The sequence below is a fragment of the Spermophilus citellus genome (genome assembly GCF_964194105.1).
Source record: "Spermophilus citellus genome assembly, chromosome: 1".
Classification (NCBI taxonomy): Eukaryota; Metazoa; Chordata; class Mammalia; order Rodentia; family Sciuridae; genus Spermophilus; species Spermophilus citellus.
In genome coordinates, this window is record NC_138182.1 from 125,712,147 (window position 1) to 125,725,116 (window position 12,970).

A 12,970-nucleotide genomic window follows, 5' to 3' on the forward strand; every position below is an offset into this window, starting at 1 on the left:
CTCTGGGAGTACAGGCCTGCGCCACTGCACCCTGCGATGGTGGGTTAATGATTGACACTTCTTTTAACTCCTCAATGTAAGTTAGTTGGGCTGCCAGTTAACCAATGTACGGGGGTTCTGTGAGCCCCTTTGAGGGAGAAAATGGGGAGTTGTGCAGTTTTAAGGCTCTTCACTGCCCCTAGATGAATGAATTGCTTGTACTCCCCTATTAAACAGGTTGTTTTGTTGTTGTTTGGTACTGGGGACTGAATCCAGGCCTCACATACAGTAGGCACACACACCATCACTGAGTGACAACATGGTGATTTTATCCTCCATGGGATCTACCAGATAGTTGGTGGACTGAAACTCAAGCCCTGAATGCCCATAGATTAGGGTCCTAAATGTGACAGACCCTCCTCTTCACAGGGAGAAAGGGCACGAGGTTTCCTTTCCCAAGTTTCTGGTGCAGCGCCAGAGTGGGGCTTGTGACAGAGTGGGGCTTGTGACAGAGTGGGGCTTGTGACAGAGTGGGGCTTGTGACAGAGTGGGGCTTGTGACAGAGTGGGGCTTGTGACAGAGTGGGGCTTGTGACAGAGTGGGGCTTGTGACAGAGTGGGGCTTGTGACAGAGTGGGGCTTGTGACAGAGTGGCCTTGACTTCTTCTACCCTTTGTGGAGGTTTTCTCAGTTTCCTGGGGGATAGCAGCCTCTCAGTTTGCCTCTAGCTTCCTCTTAGAGGGAACTGGTCTGCAGATAGAGGTGTCTTTTCATGCTGGGGGTGGGGAGTAGGCGATTCCTATTGTGCTGTGGTGGTGATCTCACCAGCCTGAATAGTGTGTATGTTTAAATTTATATTTATTTCTTCAGTTGACACATTTTATTTGTCCCCATTAATGGGGTGCAGTGTGACGTTCCAATACATGATACAGTATGTGCCGATCAGTTCAGGGTAATAAGCATTTCCCTTTAAAAAAAAATGCTTGGAGTCATCCACTCCTCTCTTGCAGATCTGCCTAAAATGTTGTTGTGGATTGTAGTCATCCCTCTGTGCTAAAGAACTTATGTCTTCTATCTGTGTGTTGGTAGCCACTCTCCAACCTCCCTTTACATACATCCTCTTCCCAACTGCTAGTAATCACTATTCCACATTTAGACCCAACTTTTTCTTAGTCTCCATATAGGAGAGAGAACCTGTAGCACTTGCCTTCCTGTTGTCTGGCTTATGTAACTTAACAATGTCCTCCAGTCCCATCCAGTTTGCCATGAATGACAGGATTTCATTCTGTCTTGCTGCACAGTACTTCATTGTGTATATGCACCACATTTTCTGATCCATTTGTTGATGGGCACCTAGGTTAATTCCATATCTTAAGCTACTGTGAGTAGTGGTGTCGTAACCATGGGAGTGCAGGTGTCTCTTTAGTATTGACTCCATTTCCTTTGGATATGTTCCCCAGGAAAGGGATCATGGGTCAGATCTATTTTTAGTGTCTGAAGCAACCTCCACACTCTTTATGTGGGATGTAAATTAGTACAGCCATTAAAGAGCGAAGGATTCCCTTTTCCCTCCTCCTTCAGCATCTGTCCCAACTTCTTTGTAATTCTGACTTATACTTCCTAAAGGCTAATGATGCTGAGAATTTTTTTCAAATGCCATGAGCCTTTATCTCTTCTTTTGAAAAGCATCTATTTAGATAGATCATTTGCCCATTTTAACATTGGATTACTATTTTTTTTAGTTCCTTTCACACTCTAGGTACTAATTCTTTGTTAGATGAATAGTTGGCAAATATTTTCTGTTATAGGTTCTCTTCACTGTTATCTCCTTTCCTGTACAAAAAGCTTCTTACTTGGCTGTAATCTTGTGTATGCGTTTGTTGTTGTTGTTTTTTTGTTTTTGTTTTTTGCTTTTGTTTCCTGTGTTTTGGGGACACTGCCCCCGCACCCCCCCCCCCAAATCACTGTCTATACTGATGCTGTAGTTCCTCCTGTTTGCTTCCTTTACTAGTTTCAGGTCTTCCATTTTGATCTTTGATCCATTTTGACTCTTCTGTAGAGTGAGGAAGGCCAGGTTTCAATCTGTAGCATATTAATGTCCAGTCTCCAGCACCATTTACTGAAGAGGTCTAATGTCTATTTTGACACCTTTGTCCCATAATTTGGGTGCTGATATGTGGAACTATTTTTCGGTCTTTCTTCTGTTCCATTTGTTTTTTATGCTGCTCTGACTGCTACGGCTGTGGAGTATATTTGAAATCAGGCATTGGGATTCTTCCAGCTTTGTCCTTAAGATTGCTTTGGTTATTTGGGATCCTCTGTGTATCCTATGGATTCTGGAATATGAATTTTTCTAGCTTTGTGAAGACTTTCTTTGTTATCTTGATGAGGATTGTATTGAATCCATAACCTGCTTTGGGTAGAATGGGTTTTCTCACTATATTCTTCTACTCCATGAATGTGGGAGGTCCTTCCATCTTTTGTCTTTTGTAGAGTTTTTCACCTCCTTGAATTTATTCCTAGGTATTTTTTATTGGGCGGGGGAGAGGTGGAGTTTACCTGGGATAGGACTCGGGAGCACTTGATCACTAAGCCACTTGATCCCCAGCCCTATTTTGTATTTTATTTAGAGACGGGGAATCGCTGAGTTGCTTAGCACCTCCCTGTTGCTGAGGCTGGCTTTGAACTTGAAATCCTCCTGCCTCAGCCTCCTGAGCTGCTGGGATGATAGGTGTGTATCACAGCACCTGGCTATTCCTAGGAATTGTTTTGGTAGCTATTGTGAATAGAATTGCTTTCATGAGTGTGTGTTGCTTGAGATTGAATCCAGGGCCTACTGTGTGGAAGCGCTCAGCTACATCCTCTGCTCACTTTCATGATTTCTTTTGCAGCAGGTTTGTTATTAGTGTATAAAAAGACTACTAATGTGTGGGATTTTTGTATCCTGTAACTTGAGTTTGTCAGTTCTAATAGCCTTGTTAAAATGTTTTTCAATACATATAATCCTGTCTGCAGACAGTTTAACTTCTTCCCTATTTCTATGCCTTTTATTTCCTCTTGCTCTGGCTGAAAAAAAAAAAAAAAAAAAACCAGCTCTACATTGAACAAGAGTGGCAAGAGTAGCCATCTTGGTCTTGTCCCTGATCTTGGAGAAAATGCTTTGACCTTTTCCCCATCCAACAAAATGCCGACTGTGGATTTGTCATGTAGCCTTAGTTACATTGAGGTAGAATCCTTCTATTCCTAATGTATTCAATGCTTCTTCATGAAGAAATATTGGATTTTATTGAATGCTTTCTGTATCTATTTATGATTTTTTTACCCCTTATTCTGTTGATGGGCTGTATTATATTTATTAGACTTGTGTATATTATATATTATATAATATATATAATTATATATAAATAACATGATACATTATATATTAATCATATCCCTGGGGCAAATCCAGCTTGATAATGGTGTGTGATCTTTCTGATATGCTGTTGGATTTCCTTTGCTAGTGTTTTAAAGTTTTCTATTGCTGTGACCAAATGCCTGATAACAACAACTTCGAGGGGAGTAAGTTTATTGTGGCTCCTGGTTTTAAAGGCTCAGTCCAAGGCTAGTGCACTCGGTTGCTCTGGGCCCTGGGTGAGGCAGAACTTCAAGATGGAAAGGTGTGGCAGAGGAAAGCAGCTCAGGATGACAACTAGGAAGCAGAGAGAGCAGGCGAGCACTGCTCACCAAGGACACAATATAAACCCCAAGGCTTTAGTGGCTCATCTTTTTGTTGGTTCCTAATTAGGTTGTGCTTGCTGAAGGTTGGAGGGTGGCCTTGGTTTCATTAAAATATGACAGTGATGTTAGCTACACTGACTCTTCCTCTCCTGAACAATTTCTATGGCATATGATATTTAGTAGCATTTTTTTTCAGGGGGGCACTCATCCCCTGAGCCACATCCCAGCCCTACTATGTATTTAGAGAGTTGCTGAGTTGCTAAACGCCTCGCTTTTACTGAGGCTGGCTTTGAACTCGTGATCTTCCTATCTCAGCCTCCCCAGCTGTTGATAACTGGGCATTGTGGCGCACGCCAGTAATCTAGTAGCATTTTACCCATATAGAACTTCCTTCAAAATCCTAGTGAATCCCCTAAACCCCTGCAGCTGCTCTATTGACTAAGTTCATATGACATTCTCAGTCCTCGATCATTTCAATGATGTTCACAGCCTTTTCATCAGGTACAGATTTTATCTCGAGAAACTACTTTCTTTGCAACTTCCCTCCCATTAAAGTTGTCATGAGATTGCTGCAGTTCAAATTCTTGGGCATCACTTCTAATCCTAGTTCTCTTGCGATTTCTGTTGTATGTCTCCATCAGAGTTCTTGGGCAATCAGGTGCATTGGATAAGCAGTAATATTTTGAAGGCAATATTTTTTCTGAGCAGTAGGTCTCAATGGTGGGCTTAAAATATTCCGCAAATCACATTGGCATGTTGTCATCTAGACTTTGTGTTCCATCTATACTGCAAAGACAGATGATTTAGTCGAATTATTCAGGGTCTAGGATTTGGGGAGTAGTACAGGAAACTAGGTTCTTAGTCACCAGCTTCTTGTAACAAGAATTGGCCTGGCCTCGCCTCTGAAGCCAGGCATTGACTTTTCTCCAGCTATAAAAATCCATTTCTTCTAAATTAAGGCTATTTCATGTACACTAAAATCTGTTTTTTTAGGGTAGTACTTCTGTCAATTACCTCAGCTAGATTTTCTGGATAACTTGATGCAGTGCCTAGGTAAGCACTTGCTGCTTCCCGTTATGGAGATGGCTTTTTTCATAAAACCTCATGAAACCATCTTCTGCCACTTCTTCATCTCCCTCAGCCTTAATGGGATCAAAGGGTTAAAGCCTTGCCCTGGATTAGTCTTTGGTTTAAGGGAATGTTGAAACAATTGGTTTGATCTTCTATCCAGACCACTGAAACCTTCCATTAGCAATAAAGCTGGTTCGCTTCCTTATTTGTGTTTGCTGTAGTAGTACTCTAATTTTCAGTGACTTGGGAGCTGAGGCAAGAGAACTGCAAGTTCAAGGGCAGCCTTAGCAAGTTGGTAAGACCCTGTCTAGAAATAAAAATTAAAAAGGATTCCATGGTAAAGCAACCCTGGGTTCAATCCTTGGTACCAAAAAACAAAAACACCCAAGAACTTTATATTTACTACTCGGCTGTTTGGTGCACCAAAATGTGACAGACCTGATGGGAGCACATGGTATTAGAAAATGCGTGTAACGTACCCTCTTAATGAAGGGCTACAGCATTCACTTTGTTTAAAAGTAAATAAATAATAAAAAATAATAAACCCCCTACCTATGAAACATAAGTTATGCCTATGTTGTAATTTAGGATGTGTGTGGAAACAGATAATTTTATTAGGAATAATGAATACAAACGTGTTCACCTGAAAAAGTATTTTTAATGGCTAAAAGAAAAAAAAAAGCCCCCCCCCCCCGCAAGAGGTCAAGAGGCAAGGGTCACAGAGTCACAGAAGGGGCCCTTAGACTTGAATGAGATTAAGGATTTTGCTGGACTGGTGGCACACACCAATAATCCCAGCTACTAGGGAAGGTGAGGCTGGAGGATTGGAATACTGAGGGCAGCCTGGGCAACTTAGACCTGTCTCAGTTTTGGGTTGAGATGTGGCTTAGTGGCAGAGCACTTAGCATGTGTGGGGCCCTAGGTTTGATTTCAAATACAATAAACAACAAAACCAAAACAGGGCAACCCCCCACAACAACAAAAAAATTGCTTTTCCAAATCAACATACTAGTGAGCATTAAAAACTTGCTAACCAGGGGCTGGGGTTGTGGCTCAGTGGTAGAGTGCTTGCCCGGTATGTGTGAGGCACTGAGTTTGAGTCTCAGACCTTCATTTTATTTATTTATATGTGGTGCTATCAGTAACTATTTAAAAAACAAAAAAACCCCAGGCTAACCAGAGCTCTATTTCCTAAGGAAAAGTTCCTGATGTTATCTAACATTTGTATTTCTGTAAATTGTGGTACAACAAAGTTTGGTCTTAGGCACATCAGAGACTGATTTGCTCTTGAGCTTTCTAGTATGTGAATCAGTCATGACCATGGGTTGATTTTTAATATGCTCCTGCATTCCGTCATCTTTACTCTTCTTTAGTGGTAAGGCCTGTAGATTCCAGGTCTAGGGAGAATGTGTGAAGTTGGTAGGCTGAGAAACTACTTAGTCTCTCCACACCTGTTATAGTGAGCTGGTGTGGACACATCCATCTGGTGCACATGTAGCTTGCTAACTCATTTCTAAGGTTATTTTGAATCTGAAGCCCCTAGCAACAGTTAACGTTTATTAAGCACTTGTCATTCTACTGTGCTAACTTCTTCCCATGAATTCTCATTGTTAGTTAATGGAAATGCTCACTGACTCAGAAATCACTGCTGAGGCCTCCCCCCACTCTCCCGCCAACAACCTCCTCCTGGTTTGCTAAAGCAACAATTGCATGAAGTGAGACAATGTGCTAAGCCCAGGGGCGATCCTTGACTGCTCTAGGCAAATCACTGCAATCTTAGTGTAGACATTAATGCTTCTCTAGTTTCCCTTGGAATGGAGCTAATCCAGGACTTGAGGAAATTTCCAGTCTGTTTTCTTGCCCCCTCCCTCTGAAACAAGGTCTTTTACACTGCCAGTGTCATTGGATTGCAAAAATAAGAGCTTGAATTTGGGAGTTATACATACATGGGTATGAATCTTGTTTTTGTTCCAGAGCAAGTAATTACTGCTGCGGAGTCTCGGCTCTGTCACATCTTACAACAAATAGTGGAATGGGACAACAGAGGTATATGAAGGTCTTGGGGCACTATTAAGGTCTGATAAATGAGATCTGTATCTGATTAAAGTAAGTGAAAACACATCCCTGCCAGTAAACTCCAGGACTATGGTTCCTAAGCCTACATTAGTCCATGGCCTCCACTGGCATTTTGGTTTAAGGAACAAAGTGCATCTTTTTTTTTTTAAATAATACTAGTTTTAAAGAACCACATTTTACACAGATAGTTGAGAAAATGTTTTTACTAGTTTTTGGATCCACATGATTGTAAAAAAGCAAACAGTGCTAATGGCCACTTTGGTAAAAACACAGTATAAGAAAGGGGTTACATCCTTTGGACAGGTTTAATTCCCAGGATATCGAACCCCTTGGCCATGACAGCAGCTACTGCTTCACACAACAGCATGCGCCACATGTTCACCTTCAATACTTCTCCTGAGAAGAGAGAAGAGAGACACTGATTAGCTTGGTTTTATGTAGAAAAATCAGCTGTGTAGTCTAACTACAACCACCTGTAGACAAGAAAAAGAACTATTTATAGAGGTCTGCAATAATGAGAAAGGTAGATTTTATATTCTCTTGTAGGATTGATTGTATTTAGGGTCATAGTTGGTTCAGACAATGTATTAACGAACTTTTTTAGAAATTTTACTCGGGCACGATCCTCACAAATGGCTACTTGCCTTAACACTTTTAATATACTTCATTAACCATGGAAAGTGTCAGAGAACCCAGGTAGGAAAGGATCACCTGTTGTTTTTCAAAGGCAGTTTTCTTGGCCTGAGAGTATAGCTCAGTGGTAGAGTGCTTGCCTAGCAAGTGTGAGGCCCTGGGTTTGATTCCCAGTACTCTACTACATGCTCCACAAACAACCTAGAAAGGCAGTTTCAAATACGTTCTTGGCCTAATACTGATTTTGTTGAAAATGCCCTATTCCCAGGGATCTGTCAACTGTTTTTCTTGAAGTTGTAAGGTTCCACCCACCCCCCCAATGCCTGAGTAGAGATGCACTGTTTCTGCTAGCATTAGTTCTCATTTTGTCCATTTTTGTATATGGTATGGATTACTCTGCAATTCTTTGGGGAAAAGGGAGGATTTCTATGAATAAACAAATGGGAAACGTAACCCGGCCCAAGTTCCCTCAGAGAACCCATCCTCTAATATGGACAGAGGATAAGATACTCACCAGTCTGTCGGTCCTTCTCTACACAGTAGCAGCTATCATAGAACTCTGTGAATGTAGTTGCCAGCTCGTAAATATAATCACAGAGTGTGTGGAGAAATAAGTCATCTAAAATCTTTTGTAAAATCTCAGGGAAGCGTAAAATGCACCGGCCTAGTTTCCACTCCTTCTCATGGTCCAAAATGATCTTGGTCTCCCGAGCAGCTTTGTGGAGCATCTCTTCATCAATATTGGCCAGCCGTGCAATAGACCTGGAATGCCAGACAAGCACTACTGATCCATTTTGTCAGGTACACACATTCTTCTCCACGAGAACACATGTAATTAATTGCTGATAAGACATTGACTGATGTAAATCAGAAATTAAGAGATTCTTATAAAATAGACGATGCATTTACTCTGGGGCACATCACTATTCAACATAAGCTGGTCTGAAGTGTTTTACAATACTGGAAGGGAATATTCTTTTAGGGGGGCAGGTGATGCCTGTTTGGTATTTAAATCTGCCAGAGTAAATGGGAACAGGCTAAGGGGTTCCATATAACTTGTAATTCTAAAAGGGAACACACTTCCAAAGACACTTGTATATACAAAACATTTTGGAGCAACTAAGAATACTTTGTTTGCTTCACAATAAGATTACCTGATTCTAGTGAAGGCATACAACAAGTAAGCAGCTGTGTTCCCTCTGTCATCGAGCATTTTGTCAAAGGAGAAGATGTAGTCATTCAGCCGGTTATGGGAAAGGTCAGCATATTTGATACAACCATAAGCGACAGATGTCTGAGCAGCTTTCAATTCCTCTGCAGTTAAGACCTTTGGGAAAAACAAAAGAGCACTTCTTAGCTTACTGATCAGTGCTTTTGCCCAGATGTCCCATGGGCAGAGTACTGGGGTAGGAAGCATCTAATGGCACACTTATCAATAAACAATGATACTTGTAGAATGATGTGGGCTGATGTGCAAAGATTATAAAAATCATCTGCTGTGCATAATGAATGTTTCTACTATGAGAAATGTGATTGGAAAGTAAGCTATCAACACTTTGCATTCAATAGATATGAAATCCAAAGCACAAGTTAGTATTTATGGTATGATGGATATAAATTATTGATTATAGAAAACTATAGTAAAATAAAACAAAAGAATTCGAGTGGAAGATGTATTCTAAAAAAAAAAAAAATTTAGCTATATATTAAGTATTTCTGTTCTGGCCATGAGGTTGAGCAGACCAACCATTCACTGGAAGCAACTGTGTGAAGTCTGGGTAAATCAATTGTGAAAGTTGTCAAAATAAAAACAGGGTTGCTGGTATCAATCCTAACAAATAAGTATGGATGGGAAGTTACAAAGGAAGTGTTGTCCTAGGATTGCTAGGCAGCATCTAGCACAGAAGAATCTGCAACTGTTTGGTGGTGGAACCCTGCTGATTTTATTTAGGAACTGGTTTGATAAGGAGTATTTAGGTAAAAAGACTTGTCTTTTTTGGAAAGTCATTTCTAGCACATGGACACTGTCCTTAGGCGTACCCAAATTTCCATTGCATTTATATTCTGTTAAGACTTCATATTTCCTCTGAGTTTTTTTGGTTCTGTGCACCTAATTTAACATTGATTTACAGTTTGTATGTGCCTTAATTTTGGTTACACATGTCTATATGTGATTTGCTAATTAACTGCATATTTCTCAAAATCTTCTGAGCCAAAATTAACATTCTAAATGGTGGGCTCAGGATTGCTAGTTGAGAGGTAAGACCATTTCTGTCCCTCTGTAGCTAGGTCATCTATCAGGTGAAAAAGAATCTTGGGCATAGCATGCTTACCAAAGCAAGACACTCTGCCTAAACCCTGAACATTCCCTAAGATAGTTCTTAAAGGATTTTCCCCTAAAAGTATGCAGAAATCCCCCCACAGGGACTCTAGATGGTCAAACTGTAAGATAGTTCTTAACATAGTTTAAGTCATCTCTTTTCTGATGACCTGTTTATGCTAAAAGGGGCATAAATGAGAGTTTTTCTCATGACACTTAAGAAATGAGAAAAACTTTCAAATTAATGGTCTCACAATTCCAAAAGGGGTGTCTATGTTACCACAGAGCTGCTATGAATTGAGGAAAAATCCAAATTTTTCTCACCTTGTTAGGTGAGAAATACCTAGTCTTCACTAGGTATTATGGTTTAAATAACCTTAAGTGTTAAAAGTTCTAGGGATTGTGGTTTAGTGGTAGAGCACTTGCCTTGGATGCATGAGGCACTAGGTTCAATCCTCAGCACCATATAAAAAAGATGTTCTGGGGGGCTGGGGATGTGGCTCAAGAGGTGGCGCGCTCGCCTGGCATGCGTGCGGCCCGGGTTCGATCCTCAGCACCACATACCAACAAAGATGTTGTGTCCGCCGAGAACTAAAAAATAAATATTAAAAATTCTCTCTCTTTAAAAAAAAAAAAATGTTCTGTCCATATATAACTAAGCTGATGAAACAACTGAAAATTCCTAATCTAAAAGGAAAGAGGGAGATCGGTATATATAGACTTCCTCAAATTATGCCTCTTAAAACAACCTATACCTTGGTTAGAATCCTGAGCCATAACAAAAGATCTCCAACTTGCATATGAACCAGGAAAAGCTTGAAGGGGAAGATAGAAGAAACCCTAGATCAAACAAAATGAAGATAACTTATTAAATTCAAGGTCACTTGGATGTTTATTATTTCAGCCAGTAAACCCCTAAGCTCATTTCGGGCTGGGGCCTCAGTTCAGTGGTGAAGCATGTGCCTAGCATGCAGGAAGCCCTGGGCTCCATTCCCCACATGCAAGAGGTAGGGGCAAAGGAGGCTTCTTAAAGCAAACTTTTATGGAAACAATACCTTTACTTATTTTTATGTGGTGCTGAGGAATCCAGGGCCTCACATATGGAACGCTTTACCACTGAGCCATAGCCCTGTGGAAACTGTTTTACCCAACAGTCTTCCTATGATTAAGCTTAGCCATATGAACAGGTGACCCTAACTTGTCCTATTTGTTTAATCCAATTTTTTTTAACTGTTGAAGTCATTTCTCTTGTGAGAGTCCAAAATGAACTATTTACATGTAAAATCCCCTAAGAAAACATATTCAAATTGACTTAACAGACTTATGAACACCCAAATAAACTTAACTCAAATGCCTTTTAGTTCATATGATTTAAGTACATATTCAGTAAATTTGGTAAAATAATGTCTTTAATTGTAGCCATCCAGGTTTGCCTTTGAGTATGCAAGGCTACCTGCTAGATCCTTGAAGTGCTTTACTTAGTATGCATTAAATACAGCCATTTAACTTCTAGGGTATGTTTCTTCTTGGAAAAACATTAAAATCTTTAAAAGACTATGCCGAATAATCTAGATTGTTAAAAATGTGAACATAATCACTTTAGTAAAACTATATTACTTAGAAATGACTGTTTACAAGGTAAAATACTGAAACACCAATTGCTAAGTATCAATTCAAAATTAAAGATATAGGGGATGTGGTCAAGCGGTAGTGCGCTTGCCTGGCATGTGTACGGCCCGGGTTCGATCCTCAGCACCACATACAAACAAAGATGTTGTGTCCGCTGAAATCTAAAAAATAAATATCCCCCCCCCCAAAAAAAAATTAAAGACATGTTTGGAGTTATATCAAACTGTTGGTACATGGCAAACAATTCCCAACCATGTCTTCACTAGGTATTACGGTTTAAATAACCTTAAGTGTTAAAAATTCTAGGGATTGTGGTTTAGTGGTAGAGCACTTGCCTTGGATGCATGAGGCACTGGGTTCAATCCTTAGCACCATATAAAAAAGATGTTCTGTCCATATATAACTAGAGTTTTTTAAAATTTTTTTTAAACAAATTTACCTTGAATAATTTTTTTTATAATTTGAAGTATGTTTATTAAAGGACTGTTTTAAGTTATAAATCTAAGGCAGGAACTAGTAAGTAGGAGAGAAGCAAAGGAAGTTAAGAATTCTAGGTAGTAGAAAAAAATTGTCAAATAAAATTACTCGAAATAGAGGGCAAAACCAAAGGTTTAGGCAGATTGTAAAGGATCTGAAGGACTCATGCAGAGTTTGTGAATGACAAATTTTAAAGAAAATCTCATTAAGTTGGTTATAAAGTTGTTCACAGGTTTTCCTAAAAACATATGAAACAAGAACTTTGTTGCTTTAAATGGAATATTTCTCTACTTAGTAAAGTTGTAGCAGTTTTTGACCTTTTAAATGTTCCTTTAAAAATATGTATGAATAGTTTCCCATCTTAAAGGTCGAGGACAAGTTGTCTAAGCTGTTCCTGATGTCACCAGGAACAAGGTCATCACCCCCTTGCTAATTTTATTATTTATATTCCTCTCTAACATGATGGACATGGTAACATTGGACACACATTCTTCCACTGCCTATATAAGTCCCTTTTCATTAGGTTTGCTTGTAGATGATGTACATGAGTTTCTCATAAGGAGAAGCAATTATGATGTAGGAAGTTTTATTTTTCCCTTTGGGCAACTGGCATAGAAAACAAAGCCTTCTGTTTGACAATTTTTTCTTTTGAGGGGTGTGTGTTTATTGGGAATTGAAATCAGGGGCGATTGACCCCTGAGCCATGCTATTGCTGACACTGGCTTTGAACTCGTGATCCTCCTGCCTCAGGCTAACAGGCGTGCATCACCACCCCTGGCCCCAGATGTAATCTCAGTGTAGCTTTAGTTTACATTTCTCTACTTGCTAGACATGTTGAACATCTTTTCATGTATTGATGGTTCATATTTCTTGAAGGGTGTTTAGTTCCTTTGCCTATTTACTGATGTATCAAGACCATGTTAAGTTTCTGAAACATGATGTACCAAAACCAGCACCAAGAGGGAAGTATATAGCAAGTCAATGCTCACAACAAGTGGAGCTCGGATAAACAATCTATCGTTGCATCTCAATGAAAAAGACCCAACTAAACACCAAACTAGAAGAA

At 39.9% G+C, this 12,970-nt stretch overlaps 1 protein-coding gene across 1 annotated transcript in view; it reads right to left on the reverse strand.

The window, feature by feature from the left end:
- Positions 1–7,032: 7,032 nt before the first annotated feature.
- RARS1 (arginyl-tRNA synthetase 1) overlaps positions 7,033–12,970 on the reverse strand; it is a 36,635-nt gene continuing 30,697 nt past the window's right edge. Inside the window, exons 13-15 of the mRNA XM_081292667.1 lie at positions 8,633–8,805; positions 7,993–8,240; positions 7,033–7,241 (exon numbers count right to left, since the gene is read on the reverse strand). Coding sequence (XP_081148793.1) covers positions 7,132–7,241; positions 7,993–8,240; positions 8,633–8,805 — 531 coding nt within the window. The 3' untranslated portion in view covers positions 7,033–7,131. The remainder of the gene's footprint in view (positions 7,242–7,992; positions 8,241–8,632; positions 8,806–12,970) is intronic.